Here is a 23,327-nt window from a genome sequence, read left to right as displayed (position 1 = left end):
AAAATAAAAAATAATTTCTAATTTAATTAAAAGAGAAAAAGAGAACAAGATTTTTACCATAATACTTTTTTTTTAAAATTAATATAATCAGATAAAGTTAACAGAAAAAAAAAAGGGGGATAAATATAAGTAAAGTCTATAAAGCTTATAATGCTTTTGTAAACGTGCAACACGTGAGAAGCTTTAATTATTAAAAAGTAAACAAATTTTTAAGCATTAATACTCTACAAACCTTAAAAAAATATTACCAGTAAAAAGAATTGCAAATTGCCAAATAGATTAATTAGCTACGAATTTATTTGAAATATTTTTTGTCCTTAATTTATTAATCGACATGTGATCCATCACCCAAATATTTGTTCACAAATTTTCTTTAGAATGGATGGAAATGTGAAAGTGACATAATTTTTCGTGGTTAAATTAAATAAAATTATATTTATATTCGGTTAATTAACCGTTTTTTTTAATAAAAAAAATAGAGGAATTTTTTGTGGTCATTTCCATTTTTAACACCTTGGATTGACTAGAAATTGCTTCTTCAAATTTACTTTGAAAAATAATATTAAAAATCAAAGAAGGGATAGAGAGGGCCGGGCACCAAATTTGACCATTTTCTTTCAAGGGTTGTTTCTAAAACAAGGATAGTTGTGTCTCAAGGAATTTTGCTTGGCTATAATGTTGACTGTCTAACTGTTACAACAACTGTTCACAATTCAATTTATTTTAATATTTAGTAAATCCGCTTCACAAAAAATAAAATAATTAACTATAATTAATCACAATATTAATATTTTGGAGTACATATGTTTATTGGTACAATAATAAATTTAGCTTTTAAAGTTTACAAGTTCTGTTAATTTAATTGCAATATTTATAAATTCTATTACTTTGGTCCTAATTTATATATGAATACTGAGAACTGAATTTATTATTATACTAACTAAATTTATACAATTAATGAAAAATATTAATACTATGATTCATTGTCTAAAGTTATATTTATTATTTTAGAGATAAGATAAGAAGTAGGAGGATAATTTCCTTTTGACGCCAAAAGATAAGTAATTCACGAGAAAGTAAAGGTTAAAAATATTGGATTAGGATTGGGGGAAGTGAATCCCAGTGCTAAAAAGCATGCATGCATTAATTATACATTGTATGCGTTTGGTTAGCCTCGTAATTGTTGGTAATATGTAGTAATCTTAATTTGGTGGGTATTGGAAAATCGCCCATTTTCTAAAGGATAGGTACCACACCAACTCCTGACTCAAAATTAAAAGGGCCTTTATTGAAAAATAAAAATCAAAATGCCCCTTTTTGTTTCGTCAACGGCGGCCATTGGCTTCATTCGTGTTTAGATTCATATAATAATCTAAGATTATGAATGCATTACTATAGATTCAACGTTTTAATTAAGATAGGATATAGCCGAAAATCCTGGGTTTAGTGCTAAAAGCACTATATTGTATTCGATCTCAAATAATCTAATTTTCCATCTTCAATTATAAAAAAAATAAAACCAAATCAAAAGTTTGAGGGTCAAATAAATTTTTTTAACAAATTTCGAGGAAGAAATGAAAATTTTCAAAGAACTCTTGACCTTCATTGCCCCCTAATAATGTCCCTAACAAATAAGAGAAGTGACATCAGTCGAGCATTGATTAGCTGATAGATTTGAGTAGCGAACAGATATCTCAAGAATCAACTATAAATATCAAAGATTGACATCACTTCTAGGAGCGGCGACGTTCACTTTAAAATGTATAAAATTATAAATTAATAATAGTAAAATTTACTTTAACCCTTAAAATGATAAAATTTTAATTTAGTCTTTTAAAAATTATAAAGTCATTAACTATTAAAATGATGAAATTACATTTTAACTCTTATCAAAATTTATAACTTAATCTCAATTTCTCCCTACATTTTTCTGACTCCACGCCTATTTCAAGTATATATGAGATCTCAAATGATACATATATTCTCCAATATCAACTTTAACCTCATTAACACCTTATTAAAATATTAACTTAAACATAAAAATTTATACCTCATTTAAGTAATGTTGTTTGAATCAAATTAAATTAACTAGTTAAATCAACTAATTTAGAAATTTATTGATAGATCATTTCAAAAAGTTATTTTGAACGGATTAAACTAGAAATCAATACGAACCGATTAAATCAGAATTTTAAAGAAATTTAAAATTTTAATAATTTTTTAATCGAATTAATTAGACCGAATGAACCAAAAAATTACTATTAATTCGATTTAAAAAGTATTACTTTTAGGCATAATTTTGAATATGTTCTTAAATGACCCATCTTTCGACTTATCAATGTATGTTTTTTCCCCTACAAAGCATGTTGAACCATAAAAATAAATTTAAAAAAAAAGTATGAAAATTTTGTTTTTCTGTTTTTAATTTATTTTCTGGAAGGCTTCGAAGCTATCGTAATTGTGGGGATATGATAATCACAAATCCCAATTGCAAAAGTAGAGAATCTTCTATACGATAAAATTGGATAAATAAAAGCTTTAATATCAAGAAATGTGTTTTTGTTCAACTTATCTGACTCAGAAAATCACAACCACTTACCTCCACCATCCCTTTTTAATGGCCTTTTTCAGTAATTGGGATATATTATAATGATTGAAAATGCTTTATATAATATATATTTAACATGTTCAGATTATATCTGATTTTTTACGCAATATTTAAAAATTTAATTTATAAATAGAAAAATAATGTGTTTCAATATATTCGAACTCACATCTTATTGTATTGATAATGATATTTATACCAATCCAACTAAGACTTAATCGATTTTAATATATATTTAGCTTTACCTTTTATAATTTTTTTAATCAATTTAGTGAAAAAAATATACATGATATTTGGAAATGGTTGCTACCAATACTTTTGGGAGAAAATTATAGTGCACGGTTGTACAAAGAAATTAATCATAAAATATTCTACATGGCATTTCTTTAATTTTCTAATTAGATTATTTAATTTCCCTTAATTACATACTTATTACCACCCTAAGTGTTTTCATGAGGAAATAAATATTAAAAAAAAAGTTAAAATTTACCTAAGTTTATGTATATATATATTTATAATTTTTTTTTATTTTTTACTTTTCAGGGAGAATTTTTTATTTAAATATATTAAATGAATGAATTAAATAGAAGAATTTTTTTATTAGAAATTGGACATAAATTTTTAAAATTAAAAAAATAATTGAACTAAATTTTTTAAAATAAAAATAGGACTAAATTTTAAATGTACAAATAATACAATAACCAGGAACATATTTTAACATGAGCAAAATGAATATAAAAAAAGTAATATAATTAACTTTTTAAATTTAGAAAATATATGTTAAGACTAAAATGCTCTTTGTTCTTGAAATTAATATAAAGTCTATTCGAATAAATGCTCAAATTAGTGTCATATTTTTTAAAGTTTGTTCATATAAGAGTTAAATATTTCAAAATGATCATATAAGAGTCTAATTTTTACAAAAGTACTCAAATAAAAGCTTTTTATACACTTCAGCCTAATTTATACACTTCCGCCTAATTTGTAATAAAATTAAGTGCGAATAAACACATAACAATAAAACCATATATTACTTAAAAACAAAAAAAAAATAAAAGATAATTTGAAACTTAATATACGACATTTGAGAAACATTTATTTTGCTCTTATTTGATCATTTTGAAAAGTTTTGTCTTAACTTTTATAAGGCCGAGGCTGTTATATTATCTTTTTAAAAGGTTTAACCCTTTGACTAATTGTTGAAGATTGGGCCTAATTTACGGATTTAGTTTATTTTATTAAATTAATTCTAATATGTAATGGTTTTGGAAAGTAAATAATTTTTATTCATTTAAAATAGATACATTCCCATTGGAGGTTGAACCCATAGTACTAAGGGATCAAGGGAGAAGTGCTTAGCGAAAGTAGTATTGGTGTTGTGGTGGGCTGAGCCCAGAGGAGAGAAGGGTTAACGGAGCTCTAAGGAACTCATTAAAATGATGGATCTGGGGGAAGAAATTAAGACAAGGACAGTGGGTTTGTTTACCAGGTCCATCGTAGAAGAGACATTCAGCTACCCAATAACAGAAAGGGAGGGCAAGGGAAAGTTAAGTTTTAGAGTTCACATTTTGTTTTTCTTTAGTTTTAATTGAGGAAACGATTGTTTTTATCACCCGCAGAGGGTTTAGGGGCCTGGTATCAAGTTTTAGGAAATGCAAAACCGAGGCACCGTCCACGGTATGCAATGATTGAATTACAAGTAGTAGTGTTAGGGGACTTAGGCTTAGTTTGGATGGGCGGTGTGTTTATTTCCGGTGAGGTTAAAAACAATGGTGGCGGTGAGATTAGTTACTGAAGCGGTGAGATTGGATATTATAGCGGTAAGATTAGAAACAATGGTGGAGTGTCTGTTTAGATTTAAACGCAGCTGTAGCGGTGATGTGAAAATATAAAATGTCTAATAAGGACATTAAATTAGAAATGATATATAATAGATTTTTTTAAAAATTATTTTACTTTTACAAAATTATTGAAAATAGGTAAATTTATAAATTCATTTAATAAATATGTTTATTAAAATGTTTATTTTTAATTAATTAATATTAATTTTATAATGGTAATATATATATAACTACTATTTAAAAAAAATCAGCAATACAAACATATATTAAATAAAAAGTTAAAATTGTAAAAAATTATGTTGATTGGGGTTACTTTTTTTCATTGGAGCTGAAATCTCCAGCTAATTTTCAGCCTTCCAGTATGGTTGAAATGCATTCTCACTAGACTTTCATGTTGAACCAAATAGCAGTGCAGTGAAGTTGGTAGCAGCAACTGCACCTCATTGACAATAACTGCTGAACCAAAGGCAACCTTAGTGATTTTTTAGGATTATGTATTTTTCACTTAATTTTCCCTATTTTAATATAGTGGCGGAATTAATTTTTTTAAAAAAATAGATACATTCTACCTATCTTCTAAAATACTGCAACTCAAGATTCAATAATTGTAATTTTTTTAGAAAAGATAATATATATATATTTTAAATGAAGCTCAACTTATCCGCATTAATCCTAAGGTTAAACAACTTGGGCTCAAGCTATGACTTGTTGTTTAATGATAGTATACCAAAAAAGTAATAACAATACTAAATAACAAGCAAAAGCCCATTAATGAAAATTCACTTGGACCAAAAAAGCCCATTATAAAATTTTTAACACCAAGCCCATATATCCATACTTATTCTCCAACTCATACATAGGGGAATGATGCGTTTCAGCACACTCAAATTCACGTTCTCCTGTATTAATAATAATGTCTATACAAATGGAGCTAAAACTTAATCGACCTAGATAACATTATTTTAGAATTTCATATGAAAATATAAAATATTATCTTACTTAAATCATTAATTTTTTTTTCTTAACTCATTTTAAATATTATCAAATTGTTAGAATTTGTTTGTTTTAGTTTTAAATATTTTTAGATCAGTTCAGTTTGATTTAATTATCAATTTTAAATTCTGTACTTTTAGAAATTATTTTAATCGATAAAGTTTTATTTAAAAAAAAATATGTGTAAAATTCAAGTTGTTTGAAGTAATAAAAAATCAAATTGGGTATTGTAATGTTTTGTTGTTAATTTTTTTTGGAAAAAAGGGTGTATGATTATGGTGCGAAATATTTTATGGTTTCTATAAAATTGCCTACAAAAAGTGCAACTCCCCTATGCCTTGCCACAATTCAAATGCGTAGAATTTAGGTAGCTATAGCTTTCGAATTCTTTTCTTTTCTAAAAAGGGAGAGACAAAATTAGGTCAAGACATGCACTAAATTTGTATGAAAGCAAATAATTTTGTCTGAGCCTTGTGATGGTATTGCAGTAATTATTTATAGTGTAGCTTCAGTCAAAGTTGGGTTTTCTACATTTTACATCAACTATTGATTCTCTGAATTTATTATATGGCAAAGTAAGAAATATTTTATATTTTAATATTGTTCAAAACCGTCGAAAAAATCAAATCATATATCGCTTTATCTATTATCATCTTTGAATGAGATATTCAATTCTTAAGCAAAAAATTCAAGTTCGAACCCCGAAGATGATATTGTTAAGAGGGGTAGTCAGGAACCTCTAAAAAATTAGTTTTTGAAGAGCAAATTGGAACAAGTTTTTAACTTGTAGAAACGGGTGAAATTATTAATAGAAAGGATCAGTTTACTCTTTAATCTGATGTACATTAAGTAATTTGTCATTTTTTTAATAAAAAGAGCAAAACGCAATCTAACTTTTAATATAAGAGGTTATCGTTTGCAAATTTTTATACTCAACCTTGACTTAATAATTAAGGTTAGGGTAAATAATATATATTGAGATAATAGAAATATATGAAAAGCTCGATAAGGTTTGCAAGTCATTCGATTCAAATATTGTTAAGTTTAAATTCAGCTTGATTGATAGCTTTGAAATTTTTTTGAGTCAAACTCATATAACTTACAAGCACCAATATCTCATTTACACTCTAAATGCAATAATTATATAGTATAGTTTGAGTATTGAAGAGGCAATGATGGAATTGGGGTGTACCAGTTGAAGTTGGCTTTAGCTACTCAGCCACTTGATCGGCCTGCTTTGCGTAGTGCCCCATGCCCTTAGCTTTCTTCTTATCCTTTTCAGTAGTGGGTCAAATACTATTTCCTCAACAGCAACAATTTTAGCTTCACTTGCAAACTTGTCAGCCGAATCCCACAAAGTTATGATTCACATCAACACCATCAATTTTAACTAGTGATGGAAAACCTTTTGCCTCTGCTCACCTGTTTGTTTTTATAAGGTTAATTGCACCAAAGTCCCTATACTATTAGCTATTAGCTTGAGCGTTGGACCCAACTCAAACATAACATGGATCATAATTTTAAAGATTGTGTATTTTTATATTGGAAACTTGAATTTCAACGTGTTAATAAAATAAAAAAGAACCCTCCTAAATTTTAATTTCACTGATTTTCTAATTTATCATATTGAAACTGTTAATACTTTTAGTACATGCGAATATGTTCAAAATTTGATCTACATGTTTTAAATATGCTCATTCTCAGATTCAAATTGCCACTTAATGCCCAAATTGAAGATTAGACAAATGAAAGGACTTAACTGATACAATGTTACTACTTTAAGAACTCTTTTAAAACATTTTAAAATTTATGATCAATTTGTTGATGATTAACATAGCTTTCATTTAGGGGGATAAATTGTTATATCTATACCTTAATTCCCTTTACTATAACAATTCATCACCACTAAAACCTAGCCACAATAGCCTCGCCACAACTTCTTAACATTGCCCGGACAACGGAACTCATATAATTAGTAAAAGATAAATTGAGAAAAGCTTCTCTAAACATCTATCAATCCATCATATATGATAAACATTTTGTTCGGTCTAACAAGTTGACTCCAATAATACCCTAATTTGACACATACCACCCTACTACTGCATCTAATGAGAAGGGCAACTCAATGGTTGGGACTCATGTCCAACCCTTATCCCCATGTAAATAACCGAAACAGCAAGTAACCTGACTCTATAGGAAACCCCATCCCAATAAACTCTCCAATATAGCAACTTTATACACAATACATAATGTGAATCGTCCTCATCCTAACAACTCTTTGCACTCTTACAATATGGACTGTCATTACAAGTCACTCGTATTTTTTTGTGTTGTAACATGCATCAAATTTAAATTATTTATATAATAAGTATATACATGTTTTATAACATAATTCACTTGTTTTACATATCAAATTTGAGTTGGTATTTGATAGAATCAACCTAATAAAAAACCTAAATAATAGGATAATCAATATTTTAAAAATTTAATTTTTTAAAAAGAAATTAATGATATTTGGTCAAAGTTAGTTAAACAAGTTGATTGGAGTCAAAACTCATTGTGTGGGGTGGTCCAATTTGCTTTCTGTCTGCCTCTATCAATCAACACAATGAGACTTGTATAATTTAATAATGGCATTGGCATTGGTTTTAGCATATGTTGATACTGTAACAGCTAAGCTTTGCGATGAAACTGAGCTACTATGGTTTAATCATTAAATTTTATAAAAGAAAATTACAATAATTAGTGGTCCCCCATTCCTTGCAGAGTTTTCTTTTTTAGTCACATTGGCATTCATGCTTTAGGCCTTGGATTGTACTCCGGATCAATTGAATTTCCACAAAAAGTCACCCAAAAAAAAGTTTTATGATGGGGTCCCTATCCCTATTATCACCCATAAGCCAGCCTAACCCTAACTCTCTTATCAAATGGGCCTTTGAAGATAGCTACTAAATTCTTGTCTTATGACCTTTTCCTCTTTGTCCCTAACACCAATTATTAACCTGTCATACTTACAAACACTATTCAGTTGAAATACTACATGAATTAATCCATTGAATCAGTAAAAGAAAGTTGTGTTCAAATATTTAACCCAGATTAATTTTTTAGATTCAATCCTCATCTTTATTCTTTATCCTTTATTACGAAAATATATATATATAAAATAAGGCATCGAATCCGAATTTTATAAATGGAAAAAATAATGTTGAGAGAACTTCTATTTGTTTAGAGGTTTTACGTAACTTAGTTCTTATATGATATCAGAAATTTTAACCAAAATAATTATATGAATTATTAACATTTCAAAATTTATATAATCTGTTATTTTTGATACAATATTTATAACTACCCATAATTCTTCCCCAACCAGGATAATGCGCTTCAACACACTTGAACTCATGTCCTTCTACATTGGTAACAATATCAATACCAATCGAACTAAAATTTAATCAAAACATTAATATAAAAATGTAAATACAATGGAAATATCTTGAGTTTTGCCTGTGGATGTTGAATTTTTTATAGTTGGATTGGCGATTTCATGGTTCATCTATTTATTTAAATAAATTTTTATTTATGTTTGTATTAAATTTAAGATTATTCAATTTTTAGATGACATATATCACCTAATATATTAATTGAATAGTTCATTCTTGAGATGTTTCACAAATTTTAGAGATGGGTTTAAATATTTACACTAAATCAAAAGCATAAACAAATTACCCAACTATCAAAAATTTCCTAGTTCCATCATATTAAAAGAGAAAATGAAAGAAAAGAGAAGAGAGAGACTTGGTCAAATTTTGGCTTCAGTCCCTATACTTGATTGAAGTCTAAGATATAATCTTTATAGTTAAAAAGCTAAAAATTAAGTCCTTTTACTTTTTCAATTTAAAAATATAAGTTTGATTCCTAATACCATCAGTATTTTCCATCAAAGTTTCTCGTCAATATATTAATGCAATCATATCAACTTCAAAAGTAATCATTATCTAGTAGGAAGCAAGATTTGACAAAAAATACAAACATTGCCTACAATTGGATCTAGTAGTAAGCAATACGGTTATTTTCTCTATAGACATGTCTTAGAATCCAATGATCTTTATGTACCAAAATCTTATGGATCCGTCTAATCAAAGCAGAATTTGAAACTGTCAATAAACTATTTTGAATAGCTTTAATCAACTGCAAATTGTCAGAATGAATCACTATTTTACTATAACTATGCCGTTGAAGAAGGATCAAACTATCGAAGAAACCCCATAATTCAGCAATAATATAAACTTATTGAGTTTAATTGTATGGAGGAGGGTAAAAATGAAAACATAAAAAAGGGATTGAATTAATCAAGCACAAAAGATGAAGGACTAAGAAAAGGTAGAACAAGAATCAAATAATTAAATCTTAACTTAGATTGTAAATCACATGTTAAGTATAAGTTGTTTGTTTCAAGGTGTGGTAAAGCTTTAAACATTATTGTCTCCCTCTTATTCTATCATAGAAAAAAGAGCACAGAATGTGATTAATAATCAATTAAAAGATTAAGCATTATGATGGTAATTATTAGCTGTCAGGATTTAATTAAGAGATGTGCAAATCTTGGAACAAGCTTTTCCAGCAGCTGGACATGATCATTATATACCAATGGTGAATTATTCTCAATGACGAAAATACCCTTTCATTGATGAAAAATTAACTAGATATGCCCATGTGAGTCAAGGTATTTCAAGGGGTATTTTGGTCAGTGAATGAATCATATATATATATATAATTGATTCAGATTTCACATGGCTAATATTTACTTTCATGTGATCACATGCTTAAGCCTCTCTTTACTTGTTATAATATGTAAGCTCTTAAGATGAGTCAAAGGAAACTAAGCTTTTTTTTTTCCTTTTTAAAATTTCCCTTCATTTATCCAAATAAATTAATCAAAACTCTCACTCTCACTATTGTTTAAAAGATAAGCATATAATAATCTATTTTAAAATTTTTCATGTTTGCTGCTAAAAAGTATTGTAAAAATATGTTTATCAACAACTTGTTTGATAATGTAATTGTTCTGAGTTAAAAGGAAATTAACTTTTTCCACAAATTTTTAAAGTACCGTCTATTTAGAACTGTCAAATTCTTTAACAAATCGATGTTGTTAAGGAATTTATTGGCTCCGAACAGATGAAATTTCAATAATTTCTTTGAAAGAATCGATCTTCAATCAGAGTTGTAAAAAATTGTTGTGAGAAGAAAGTTGAATTATGGGTGCTAAGCTTCAAATTTTAAATCTATTAAATGTCAATTAAAAATAAGGCCATATAAATCAATTAAGCTATGTAATTAAATCCAAACTTTTGGCTTATTAGTTATACATGTTCATCCCATAACCCACATTACAAATTTGAGTCTTTGGGTGTGAAGTTATAAAGAAAAAGTTAAGTAATTGTATATATATATTTATTTATTCATTTTTATCATAATTACATTTAAAGTATTTTATATGTATATAAAGTTTTATATATTAATAGTTAGCATTATATAGATTTCGACCCATTGTGAATACTTATTTTTTTCTTTTTCTTGCCATATATAATATGATAATATTGAAGCTAAATAATGGTTTTTTTTTTAATCTATATACCTATGCATTTTAGAAATATGACCTTCCTTTAAATATGGTTAAATTTTAGTCATTCTAATATGCTTAAATTTGAAATATTTTTATATTTTAATTTTTATCATAATTTAGCCTTAATGTTTTTATAATATTATTAATTAGTCTAAATATTTTATTATTATTTTATAATTAGGATAGAGGTGAGGTTGCTAGAAATTGAACCCAAGCTCTCGTGCCACAACACAAATGCTCTTGTCACTAGGCTAAGAGGTTGTTGGCCACTAATTAATATCAATAACTTTTTCGATTAAATCATTATGTGGCTATATTTAGTTTAAATCATTTTGTAGGTTTGTATCGCTTTTTTGGCATTATAAGATAATGGTTTAATTTCAATTTTGCCCTTTAGATTATGTTAAAACTTAATATTTAATCTATATACTTTAATTGTTGACATAATTGGTCTCTTTACTTTTATAATGTCATTAGTTAGTCTAAATAGTTAATATAGTTAACTATTTCAATCAAAATGTTAATACCAATTTTTCTTAAGAACATTATTAGTAAGTTTCTTTTTTGTCACTCAACTATGAAAAGTTACAAAATGGTCACCCAACTATTTGACTTTTTTTTTTCTTTTTTTGACCACTAGTTGTTAAAGGCTAACGAAAAGATAACATGACAACTTTTAAAATTGACATGATAGTTCTCAATACTCACATATTACCTAATTTAGTCATCCGGTGTGAATATTATAAAACTGGTAAAGAGTGAACCAACGAAGACTGAGTCATCTCAGCCATTAGCTTCTCATCTAATGAGGAAGAGTTGAAGTACTAAGAGAAAAGAATGAGAAAACAAGGAAATTATGATATTGAGTTTTTGGGTGTTTCTAGTTTTGATATTTTTATCAAATTTAGCTGATAATTTTGTCTTTTAAGCTTTTGAAGTGAAACGGTCACAAAGAAAGCAAAACTACAAAAAGAACTAAATTACACAATGTGCAAATGTCTATTGTTAAATTTTTCTGAATCAAAACTAAATTGACACAATGTATAAATTATTTGAGGGTTAAAGTTACTATTATGTCAATTTTAAAATTTATAACGTCATTTTTCCGTCAGCCATTTAATGTCTAGTGACCCAATAGTTGGGCGGCCACCAATGTAGTTTACCCAACATTATTTTATCACGATGGTTGCAAATAGGTTTTGTTAAGAAACAATTCTAATTAGTATTTTCAATATTATTTTTATTATTACATCAAATTTAAAAATTTAATTTGGATCTGAATTTTTAAATAAATAAAAAAAGTAAAGAACTATATTTCTAATAATAAGAGTAGTGAAGTACATATTTTAACCTTCAAAATTTATTCTATAATTTGACACAAACAAGTAATCATGTCAACATAAAATGTGGATTGAAAACCAAACCATACTAGTTTGTAATTAACATGTTAAATTCCAAAATATAAAATTTCAGTTTTATTCTTTTGGTGGTAAATAGAAAATCACTTGACATAAAATATGCTTAAATTGTTGATACACAATATCAACAGAAGTGAAAAAGAAGGAGAAAAGTGTTCCGGTAAAGAAGTAGATTAAAGGTCCCGAATGAAAAGTCATCCCTTTAAAGTGGGTCTTTAGAAATATATATAAAAATAATTTTTGAATTAGATTCCGGCTCGGATTATAATAATTATTATTCAATTTTTTACAATTCATATTCATAAAAGAAAAAAAAGTTACCAGCCGACCCTTTCCAGGAAAACCATATTGAGTGTGTTTAAAGATAAAATTAACAACTTTATAAAAACAAGCAATACATTAATTAATTTGGTTTCTCAATAAATCTCAACTTCATCAATGCTATTAATACCTTATAAAATTTCCGCTATCAAAAGCATTTAAAAAGAAGGAAACGTTAATTAATATAAAACTCCAATAATCATATTTTTCTCAAATACATAGAAATCAACATTTTAACAATAATTTACTAATTTAAAAAATCTGCAAAAATTTAATTGTATCTGACTTAACACATTCTTAAATATTTATTCATCACTTGTTTCGGAGTTTACACGAGAAGCGAGAAAACTTCATAATCTAATTTAATTACTAATTCTTTTTTATTAATGTTATCAAATTTGTTCATTATATTTTGTTTTGAGATCAAACGCAAAAGTTAGAAAAAAAGTTTTAGGGTTAGGAATTAAATTAAATATTTTTATAATAGTAAAAATATAATTTTACTATTTTAATAATTTAGATATTTATAAATTTTAAAAAATTAAATCAAATTGTTATTATATTAAGAGGTTATTAATTTAAAATTTTATAAATTATAATAAAAAAAAAAGAAAAAGAAAAAAAGAGGAGAAATGATGGCTTATAAATTGCATGCAAAATGAAAGCAGAACTCAAAAGGAAAAACCTTTTTGTCCTTTACCAAAATATAAGAGTGTCCGTCCCATGTGATGTTTTCAATATAATTAAACACCACATTAGTAGCTCACTTGTTTCGACCTCCCTACATCACTTTAAATATCTCTGTATTCTATATTTACTTGTGTTAAATTTCTCAAAATTTTAATTTAACCTTTAAACTTCAAAACATTTCAATTAAATCGTATGGTTTCAATTATATCGTTTTCTCTATACATGTTTAACATTTGATGATTAGATTGATAAAAAAGATCTAATTAGAATGAAACTCTAGTTATAAAATGGAAATACTCATGAAATCCTTTTGTTATAAGGACTGGATCAAAATAATCAAAATTAATTTAATTTTATACTCTTAAAAATAATTTAATAATCCAAATTGAAACAAAGTTAAACTTTACTATTTAAAAGCTGACATGAAATTAATTTTGTTCATTTATAAATATTCAAAAAGTTTTGCAGTTTAGGGGCTAATTTAAAATTTAGCATATAGTTTGGGGATATGTGTTGCAATTAACCCTTGCTCCCTTGCAATTAACACTTAAGAAACCATCTGCTTCCCCTTGCTCCCTTTATAAATCACAAATCCCATGCATCTCTACTCAGACACATAACCCAACTTTTTCTTTTTTAAAGTACTGTATATAAACATTTTCTCCTCCTATTGGACCCTGAAACCTAAAGAATGGCCATGGAAGCTGTTCAAGCAAGCTCAAGAAATAGCATGGAGACAAATTCACGCCCTAGGATTTCATTCTCAGCTGATTTTCTTGATGAAACCAACTTCATATCCATCAACCCACATTCTCAAACCGGTGACGCAGACAAGGACAAAGACAAAACGGCAGCAGCAAGGGTTGCTGTTGCAGATTTTGAGTTCCTTTCAAGCAATGTGAGCAGCCATGCCATGCTGACAGCCGATGAGCTTTTCTTTGAAGGGAAATTGCTCCCTTTTTGGCAAATGCATCATTCCGAGAAGCTCAAACAAATCAACCTAAGAAAAGAAAGCGGCGGTGATGGCGAGGGTGATGATGATGACGATGAGCGTGAAGTGGTGGAAAACAAGGAGGAGAGTAGTAGGGTGAGTTGGTTTGTTGATGATGACCCGTCACCGAGACCACCGAAATGTACGGTGTTGTGGAAAGAGTTGCTGAGGTTGAAGAAACAACGGGCGACGTCATCGTTGTCACCGTCGTCGTCTTCGTCTTCGTCATCGTCGTCGTCGAGCTCATTGGCCGATGTAGCCGAAGAAGGGAAACAAGGATCAGGGAATAGAGATAATAAGCATGTGAAGAGGATAAAGAAAGGGTTGGAAAGAACAAGATCAGCAAGTATTAGGATCAGGCCAATGATTAATGTGCCTATTTGCACACAAGTCAAAAGCAGTGCATTGCCTCCTCTGTTTCCACTCAAGAAAGGAAGAATATTAGAAAGGTGAAGGAAACAAAACAACCGAATCCAATCGAGTGGTATCTGAAATTTTTAGGCTCTTTCAACATGTTACATTTGTTTTTAATTTTTCAATTTTTGTTGGTTTTTTATTTATTTATGTTTTTTAGATAAAATCTTGAAATATGTTGGATGGAAGATTCAGATGTATTACAATGTAAATGTTGACTATCAACAAAAAAAAAAAAAAACTCTCTAGTTTAGTCTCTCTTTTTTAAAATTTTATTTTATTTTTGAATTCAAGTTCATCATGGTGTCATGTATTATTATGAATGAAGCAGAGAATCCAAACACATGCACATGCAAAGATGCAGAGTTATATGAATTTATAGGGACCCAGTCTGTAAGATGAGCCAAAGAAAAGGCTGATGACTGGGTCTTTAACAGCAATGAATTATTTTTTGGGAAAGAAGAAGATGTGGGAAAAGTGAAATGGTTCTGATTCTTCAGAAATTAAAAATTTGGTGTATTTTAGTGAGGCATATAGCACCCATGTAAATTAATCCTTTCACAATTTCAATTTCTTTATTTATTTAAATTTGAATTTGTTGTGATGCTGTTTCCAATGGGGGTTCCCAAGTACGAATTTATAAAAGCAAATGAACCTTCGCTATCGATGCTTCTGACAGGTAAATAACATCTAACATTGTAAAACAACTACACAGGCAGGCAGCTGTACTCTTCTTACCGGTAAATGGTGTTGAACTTCGAGGCAGTAATTTTTAGAGATAACAATGGATAGATATTCAATTTGTTCTTTTTCTTGTAATAATATAGATTCAAATAATACTACAAAAGAAAAATAATGCACATATGATACAAATTCATGAATCAATTAAAATTTATATTGTAAAGAATATAATGAAGTATACGGCTATGATTTACAGATATGATTTCGTATTTGAGTAAATAAAGAACAGACTAGCTGAACATGGACAACTATTTCTAGTATAATTAAGACTGAGGATGCTCCAACATGCAGAATAGGAGACGACTTTGCAATCAAACAGACAACAATGGTGGAACTTCCACCAAAATTTCAGACCAAGATGATACTTTTTGATACAGAATTCAGTGAAATCGAGTATTTTGATCATTGCAATCGTGTGATGTTACCTCTGAACGCATGTACAATCTACTTAAGAAGGTGATGGGGATAAAAACTGATTTCCAGAAGTCCTGAAACAAATTAAAATGTAGATTAATCTTGCAGTTTTATAGTTCAGAAGAGTTAAAGCTTGAAGTTTATAAGCTAAGAATGACATGACTAGTGTAAATTTATACTTACCTCAAGTCCAGTCCTGGTTTTCCTACAAGACTATCCGGTATTTGCCCAGTCAGATTATTGTTTTGTAAGAATCTAGAAGACAAAAAAAAAAAAAAAGATTAAGTAAAACAACCTAGATGGAAAGGAATGCTTGTAGGAAACAATATGTGTGTGTAGACATAGATGGCATTTGTCATGATATCTACAAAATTGTATACCTATAGTAAAGCTTTCATATGTTATTACAATGGTAGGTGGATGTAATTAGAAAGCTACTGGAGAACAGAGACATGTTTCAGCTTTTTATTTTGCATGGTTATGTTGCAAATTGAACTCAAATCAGCAAACATCAAATAAGTTTTACGGTTTGCCACAACTAAGAACAAAACCCTTAACTACCTATGTTAAGCAAGGAAGTGAAGGACCACAAACCATATGAAACGATAGCTCTTCCTGCCAATATATAGGACACACTAATTGCCAGTCCTACAGAACTCATGTTTTAGCTAAAAGGAGTTAGGTAAACTAAGAAGGGTGAATTGGTTAATTAGAAGTTTCGAGCTATTTTAAACCAAATGAGTTTCTCCATAAAACTAAAGGGATAGGCAATTCTAAATGAAATTAAAGATCAAACTCAAGATTTACCAACATTTAGTCCTTTTCCAAAGACACCTATGATCTCCACCTTGGCTCTGTCACCAAGAAGTTCAGTCCACTAGTTTTTCAATATTACTTCCTTTTCAAGGTTAAGATATAACCTTCAGAAATTCAACTCAAATACTTGGTTTTACCCAAATCTTAAAAGTGCACTCTAGAGGTTCAGTCCCCTTATATTTACAAACTCAAGATGATATGCATAGATTTTTACCTCACAGAGGTTGGTTTGTGTAAATATTTGGTACAAAGAGATAATATAATAAATTACGGTAAAGTAAAAGAGATGAAGAATTTAAAGCTTTAAGACTGGTTGAAGAATTGAATCTATGACTCCTGCAATTGAAATCTCTTCAAGTGAACAGGGTTGGGAAGGCCCTGTTTATGTTGAAGACTCAACTGTTGGTTTTGCTCCAAATTCAACCCTTGGATTGCTGTCAAGTGATGAAGGAACAATCCCTTCCTTTAAGGTATCAAGTTTTTTTGCTTTCCAGCCAAAAGGTGATTCTATTTGTATAAAGATCGATCCTTCTTAACCGAATATCAATCTTTTTGCTTCTCAAGCAAAAAGAAATATTCTGTTAAATTGATCCCTTATGCTTGTCAAGCCAATTTTAAAATTCAAAATATCTGAGAATCCATCGATTCAATCTCGTTGGGCTTGACAACCAAAGGGACCATTCTGCGTGAAAAAGGATTATCATTTCCACCACGGATTCAATCCTTTTCCTCAAATATAAAATTCTAAACAATTTTATCTTTGAAAAATATTGACTTTTAACTTAGAAAACATTTGAAAAAAGATTAGTTCTTTGAGAACTTTGTGTTTTGAGAAATGAATCAAGTTCAATATATTAAAATATTTTCAGGTGTTCTTCAAAGCAAATAGCACAAATCATATACCTTAAAATAACACTTACAAACTTTTCAATATACTCAATCAAGCTATTTAGCTGAATGTTTTGTCATTTCAAAATAAGGGTCAATCCAAGGGTAACATTATGCAATTTATGCCTCCATTAACAAGGATATTTTTCAGGTCATGTTATTCTCCATTAATATAGGAAAGAAACCATGGTGCAAAAGACCAGGTACATGGGTCCAACAATAATAAGCTCAAGGGTCAGAATCAAGAAAGGATGACAAGACACAATGTTTTAAGTCTAGCACATTCATCTCCCACCATTTTATGATGCAATCTAAAAGAATTACTTGGGGCAATATAGTACGAATCTGATTGACAGATCAAGTGTCAAACATAAAATAACAAAATATCTTTGATCCAAATTTTTCATGCAACTTGAATCTAACAAATTAGCCAATATCCTCAAGAGGAATTTAATTGTTTTAATACTGATTTACCCTAAATATAAACAGAGTTGAATCAGTTTAGTATCTAACCTGATTAAAGATTATAATGCATTAGTCACACTAAAGTGGTTGTTATTATTTAAAACTTTATCAGAAACAAATTCATTAAAACAAACTGTATTGTGTAAGAATGATTTACAGTTCACGCAAGCTTCTCACTTCTCCAAGTGATGAGGGAATATCTCCATTGAACTGATTATCTTCCAAATGCCTTTAACAAAAAAAGGTAGCATATTAATGTAGTCAGACAATTCTAAATGAACCCTTGTACCAACTACTTAGGTAGCCAATTAAGTAAAAGAGAAAAAACATGATAAAAATAACTTACAACACTTCTAGTAGCCTTAAAGAACTGAGATTAGGTATTGTTCCTGATAAACTGTTATTACCGAGCCAACTGTTGAGGGAAAGGGAAATTCAATTAGAATGTTATTACCTCTGAAATTCATCACTTGAAATATAGTTTTAATATCATACATGCCAGTCAGTGCAGTTAAATTAGCAATGCTTGAAGACAATGATCCTGAAAGACCCATACTAGTCAAGTTCCTGAAAACAAACAAAAAGCAAGTTGTCTGAGCAAGAGTAGACGACGCATAGACAACAAAAATAAAAAGCATCTTAACTACTCACAAAGTAACCACACGAATTCGTTCACCCTCAGAACATGTAATTCCAGTCCATGTGTAATAAAGGGGCAGGCAAGGATCACCATTCCAATCAAGTGGAGGGTTCCGCAAACTGCTTTTCATTGCGTTTAAAGTTATAACTGCAACAAGAAATTGGGATCCTTTTCAAACAAACAGTATGAGAAGTGAAGAATCCAAACAGTAGTAGCCACTTGTTAACCCAAAAGTTCATTCTTGACATAAAGAGTGCAGTATAACCAGTAACAGACAATCACCACTAAATCAGTTCGAGCATTTACCAAGGAAAAAATTTTCAATTTGATTTCACACAACAGAAGTTGAAATCAGTAGCAACCATACCATCCCTTGTATGAGTTCTTCCTCCTAGGCGAAGAATATCAAAAATCTCCCCGGCATTGATTAAAGGACTAGCATTCGAATTGGCAGCGGAACTCAAAGTAATCTTTGTTTGACCTTCAAGTGGCCATCTGGTTGCAAAGACCGCAGCTCCTGCTGAAGTCACTTCCAAATTGCTAATATACCTTACTTCATTTATGTGTATGCGAAGCACTCTTGAGCTTGAAAGCATTGAATCACGATTATCCGCAAAATACAAAGCAATGTAGTAAGTTGAGTTCGGAAGTGACAAAGGCGGCCATCTCAACTCCAGGGGTTCCAACTGATCTGTTGAAAGTGCGCTTTCAAATATTTTTGAAGGGGGTATATTCCAGAACCCAGAAACAGATGGAGTGTTATTGCTTGCTATAACAGAAACATTTTCTGCATATGGCTCCCAATATCGATCAAAGAGATCATCAGGGTAACTGGTCAGAGCACAAAACATTTATATTCAGCAATATCAAAGAAAGCGTGCTAGGAAAATGAAACTCCAACTTCAGACTTAACAAGTTTTCAAAGTGACAACAACGATATTGACAGATATTTATTTAATTTTTCCTAGCATATCCTTTTGCTATTTAGTGTGCAAAAACGACGAAATAAAAGGAGCATGCAACAAGTTTGTTTGTTTTTTTTTTTTTTTGCTTAATTAGCATTTTCTTTTTAAAATATCCAATAAATGGCAAAACAAAGAAGCTAAAAACTTGGAATTACCTAATAAGGGATCGATTATGTCCAAAACTGTGCCTCACAACTAAACTCAAAGCATAAGAATCAAAATTTGTAGTATTATAAAGCGAATCCCCCAAAAGAAGCATCTCCAAACTTGAAATAAACGGGTCGGACTCCGTATACGTATTCGAAGCAATACAAACGCTCATGGTAGTCCCTTTAGCTTCAAACACAGCTTCGTAGAACGACGTCGAGCCCTTCCGATAGTCTTCCGTCGTATTTACCACTCTCCAAAACGTGCCGTCCACTATCTGATCGAAAACGGGAGGCGAAGTAAAATTCACGCCGTTGACTCCCCCGTAGTAGTAAGCCGTCCTGATGAGGTATCTCGCACCTTTGAAAACGCGCGCCGTGTAGCAGAACTTACGGCGAAGATTGTTTTGAAGAGGAAACGATCGGACGGTGGAGAAAGTGGGAAAGAGACGGGGAACCGTTAGGTTCTTTGATGAACCGGTGGAGATGAAATCCTCGTCGGGAAGCCATTCTCGGTCGTCGTTGACGGTTTTGGAAGTGGCGCCACAATCAATCAAATATCCTACAAAGACAATTCAAATAAAAAATCGTTAGAAATGGAAATAATTGAAAAGGGAGGGGGAGAGGATATGAATACCTTTGGGTGGTTGTTGGGAGAGAGAAATGGAGAGAAAGGAGAGGAAAAGGAAGGAAAGCGAGAGTAGAAAGGAAGGAGTAGACATGGCGGACATGAAAAGAGGGAGGGAAAAATTAAAGGAATCGGAGGTTAAGGTTTGATTAGTTATGGGTTATCCGAGTGAAGAGTGAGTCTTAAACAGACTCAGACCGGCTGTTGAACGAGTCAAGTGTAGGTCAAGGGTGAGTCGTGCAAGAAAACGGAATAGGGCATAGTTGGAGTTAGAGAAGATGAAATCAAAATTCAGTGGAATGGTAACATAAATGATCTCTTGTAAGTGAAGATTTGGGTTTCATGGATTCGATGCTGTTTTGATTTTGTATTTGATCGTATTCAATGACTATAAATATTTAAAGGTTAAAAAAATACATTTTTAACGTGGGAAGAAAAAACACTAACCCTGGTCATGGGCGGCTTTTCATTTGATTGGCTGTTTAGTGTCCGGTGGTTACGTGCCAGTTAAAACTTATCAACTAAAACTCGGATTATATTCTAGGTTAGCTTTAAAAAATTACCACGTTTTTTGTAATATTTATTTTTTAAATATTATATTATATCTTACGTAAAATATTTGTTTTTAAATTATAAGAAAATATTTGGTAATACTGTTAGTGAATTTTACAAGATTAAGGGTGATAATCGTCGTTTAAAGGTACAATATAATATTAAAAAATAAATATTTAAAAAAATAATAAACCTGTTCATGGGTCGGGCTATTTGGCTCAAAAGTCCATTCGAAAACTGAAAAGGTCTAGATAAAAATATAAGCTTAAAAAATAGGTTTGGACAAAAAGATAAAAATCGTTTAGAAAATAGGTCAGGCCTTGGGTAAGGTTTTTTGGCCCAAGCCTGACTTGGTCCGAATATGCAAAAAAAAGCTAATGTTTTTTTTACTTTTTTCTTGCTATTTTTTTTACTATTATGTTGTTACTATTTTGTTATTATTGGTTAGATATGGTATAACTCCTATTTTATTGTTAATTTTGTTACTACTTAGAGGTATTTGTTTGTTAAGTTGTACTTATTTTAGTATTATTTAAATATATATATTTATTTTATTTTCAATTTGTTGTAAAACATTTATTTTAATGTTTTTAGTATTTTTATATATTATATTTTTTAAAAAATTAATATAAAAATTTAATACCAGCGGCCAGGACTCAAGTTTTAACATTTTTATCTCGGTCAGACTTGAGCAAAATTTTAGACTCATTTTTTAGGCCAAGACTGGGCCTGGCAAATGGACCTAAAATTTTAGTTGGGCATAACTCGGCTCATGGACACCTCTAAAAAGAAGAGACACGTGACAATTTTTTAAGGGTATTTGTGAAATGAAAAAAATTTATATCGTCAGTATACCAAATACTAACCCTTAATTTTTTAGTAAATTTACATTTCTCCTTTAAAAAGTGAGTACATAAATGTACTCAATAACTTAAATGAAAACTTTCAAATAATTGGTTTCAAGTTGTATGAAACATTTAAAGAAAAATAGTAAGAGATGATCGCTTTATAAAATTATAGAATAGTTGGCGATGAAATTCAATCAATAGTTTTAAAAAAATCTTAATTATATTTTTATTTTATAAATTATTTTAATTTTTATTAAATTTTGTAAGAATTTATAAATTTATTTTGTTATTTTTAATATATATGAATATTTTCTAATTATTTAAATTACCACATAACACATTTTTAATTAACTCATATTTCAACCAAATTTTTTTAATAGTGGTCAACAAAATATAACTTCAAATATCAGTCCGGGCCCAAAAAGTTTGTCATACCGAAGTAAAGTAATGTCAATTAATTAGCGTGCGGCGGAGTGGAGCCCGACATTGTTGAGGTGCCCATGGTTTCCACCTACAGACCAAACATCTTCACTCCTTTCCTTATCTCGTCTCTTTTTCGCGCCTTCACCGTCACACAAATTAAGTCATCACTTTATTAGACGTTACTCGGGCAGTAAGCAAACAAAAAAATAGCATTAGTATGGTCAAATCCAGCTATTAGTCCCTACACTCCGTAATACTTTAATTTAATCAATTTTATTTGTTTTATTTTTTAGTTTCTGAAAATTTTCAGTTCTAGCTAAAGCGATAACAGTTAAGTTTATTTTGTTAAAATTTGTTATTAGTGTTGTAATATATAAAGTTGTAGATTCAGTATATATTTTCTAATGGATCATTCTTAGTCTATTTATTTTTCAAATTTCAAATTTTCAATTTTTGACACAAGTAATAACTGTTAAATTCATTAACTAGTTTTTCTGTCAGTAATTTATGAAAATAACAAGTTGACACAATGTTACACATAGATGAATATCTATAAATATATATCGAATCAATTTTTTAAAAAATAACTTAATGAATTTAACAAAAATATTATGACCAATATTAAAATTTTAAAATTAGTAAAATATTAATATTAAAATTATCAAATAAGATTAAATAAATATTTTACACATAATACAATAACCAATAATAGAAATCAAAGACAACCGTGTGGTTGGTTGGCTTCAAACCGGAACATGTCCGGTTGGAAAAATAACAGAATAGATCGTGCATGATTCGATTTATACAAACATTTTCTAAATTCAAAAATAGTATTTGATGGTTTTATTTTTTTAAATCAAATATTTATTTAATAGTTTGATATTTAAAAAAAAAACATAATAGAT

At 29.4% G+C, this 23,327-nt stretch overlaps 2 protein-coding genes across 3 annotated transcripts; one reads left to right on the top strand and one right to left on the bottom strand.

The window, feature by feature from the left end:
* Positions 1 to 14,013: 14,013 nt before the first annotated feature.
* LOC121206335 (histone-lysine N-methyltransferase SETD1A) lies at positions 14,014 to 15,149 on the top strand. The gene has a single exon (XM_041077223.1). The coding sequence runs from the start codon at positions 14,183 to 14,185 to the stop codon at positions 14,933 to 14,935; it is 753 nt and encodes a 250-aa protein (XP_040933157.1). The 5' UTR covers positions 14,014 to 14,182; the 3' UTR covers positions 14,936 to 15,149.
* Positions 15,150 to 15,773: 624 nt separating this feature from the next.
* LOC107928545 (leucine-rich repeat receptor-like serine/threonine-protein kinase At2g14510) lies at positions 15,774 to 20,986 on the bottom strand. Of its 2 annotated transcripts, none has more exons than XM_016859798.2 (9): positions 20,609 to 20,986; positions 19,981 to 20,533; positions 19,228 to 19,691; positions 18,872 to 19,007; positions 18,716 to 18,787; positions 18,567 to 18,635; positions 18,378 to 18,449; positions 16,235 to 16,306; positions 15,774 to 16,125 (listed from the first exon to the last, which is right to left on the bottom strand). In XM_016859798.2, exons 1-9 carry the CDS (start codon positions 20,700 to 20,702, stop codon positions 16,086 to 16,088), a joined length of 1,572 nt encoding a protein of 523 aa, XP_016715287.2. In that variant the 5' UTR covers positions 20,703 to 20,986; the 3' UTR covers positions 15,774 to 16,085. The 2 variants fall into 2 exon arrangements, 1 of the variants encoding a protein (XP_016715287.2); XR_001692629.2 differs by having other exon boundaries at positions 16,064 to 16,125; positions 18,398 to 18,449.
* Between the last annotated feature and the right edge of the window lie 2,341 nt (positions 20,987 to 23,327).

Source organism: Gossypium hirsutum, chromosome A09 (genome assembly GCF_007990345.1).
Source record: "Gossypium hirsutum isolate 1008001.06 chromosome A09, Gossypium_hirsutum_v2.1, whole genome shotgun sequence".
Classification (NCBI taxonomy): domain Eukaryota; kingdom Viridiplantae; phylum Streptophyta; class Magnoliopsida; order Malvales; family Malvaceae; genus Gossypium; species Gossypium hirsutum.
This window is presented reverse-complemented; position numbering and strand designations above follow the sequence as displayed.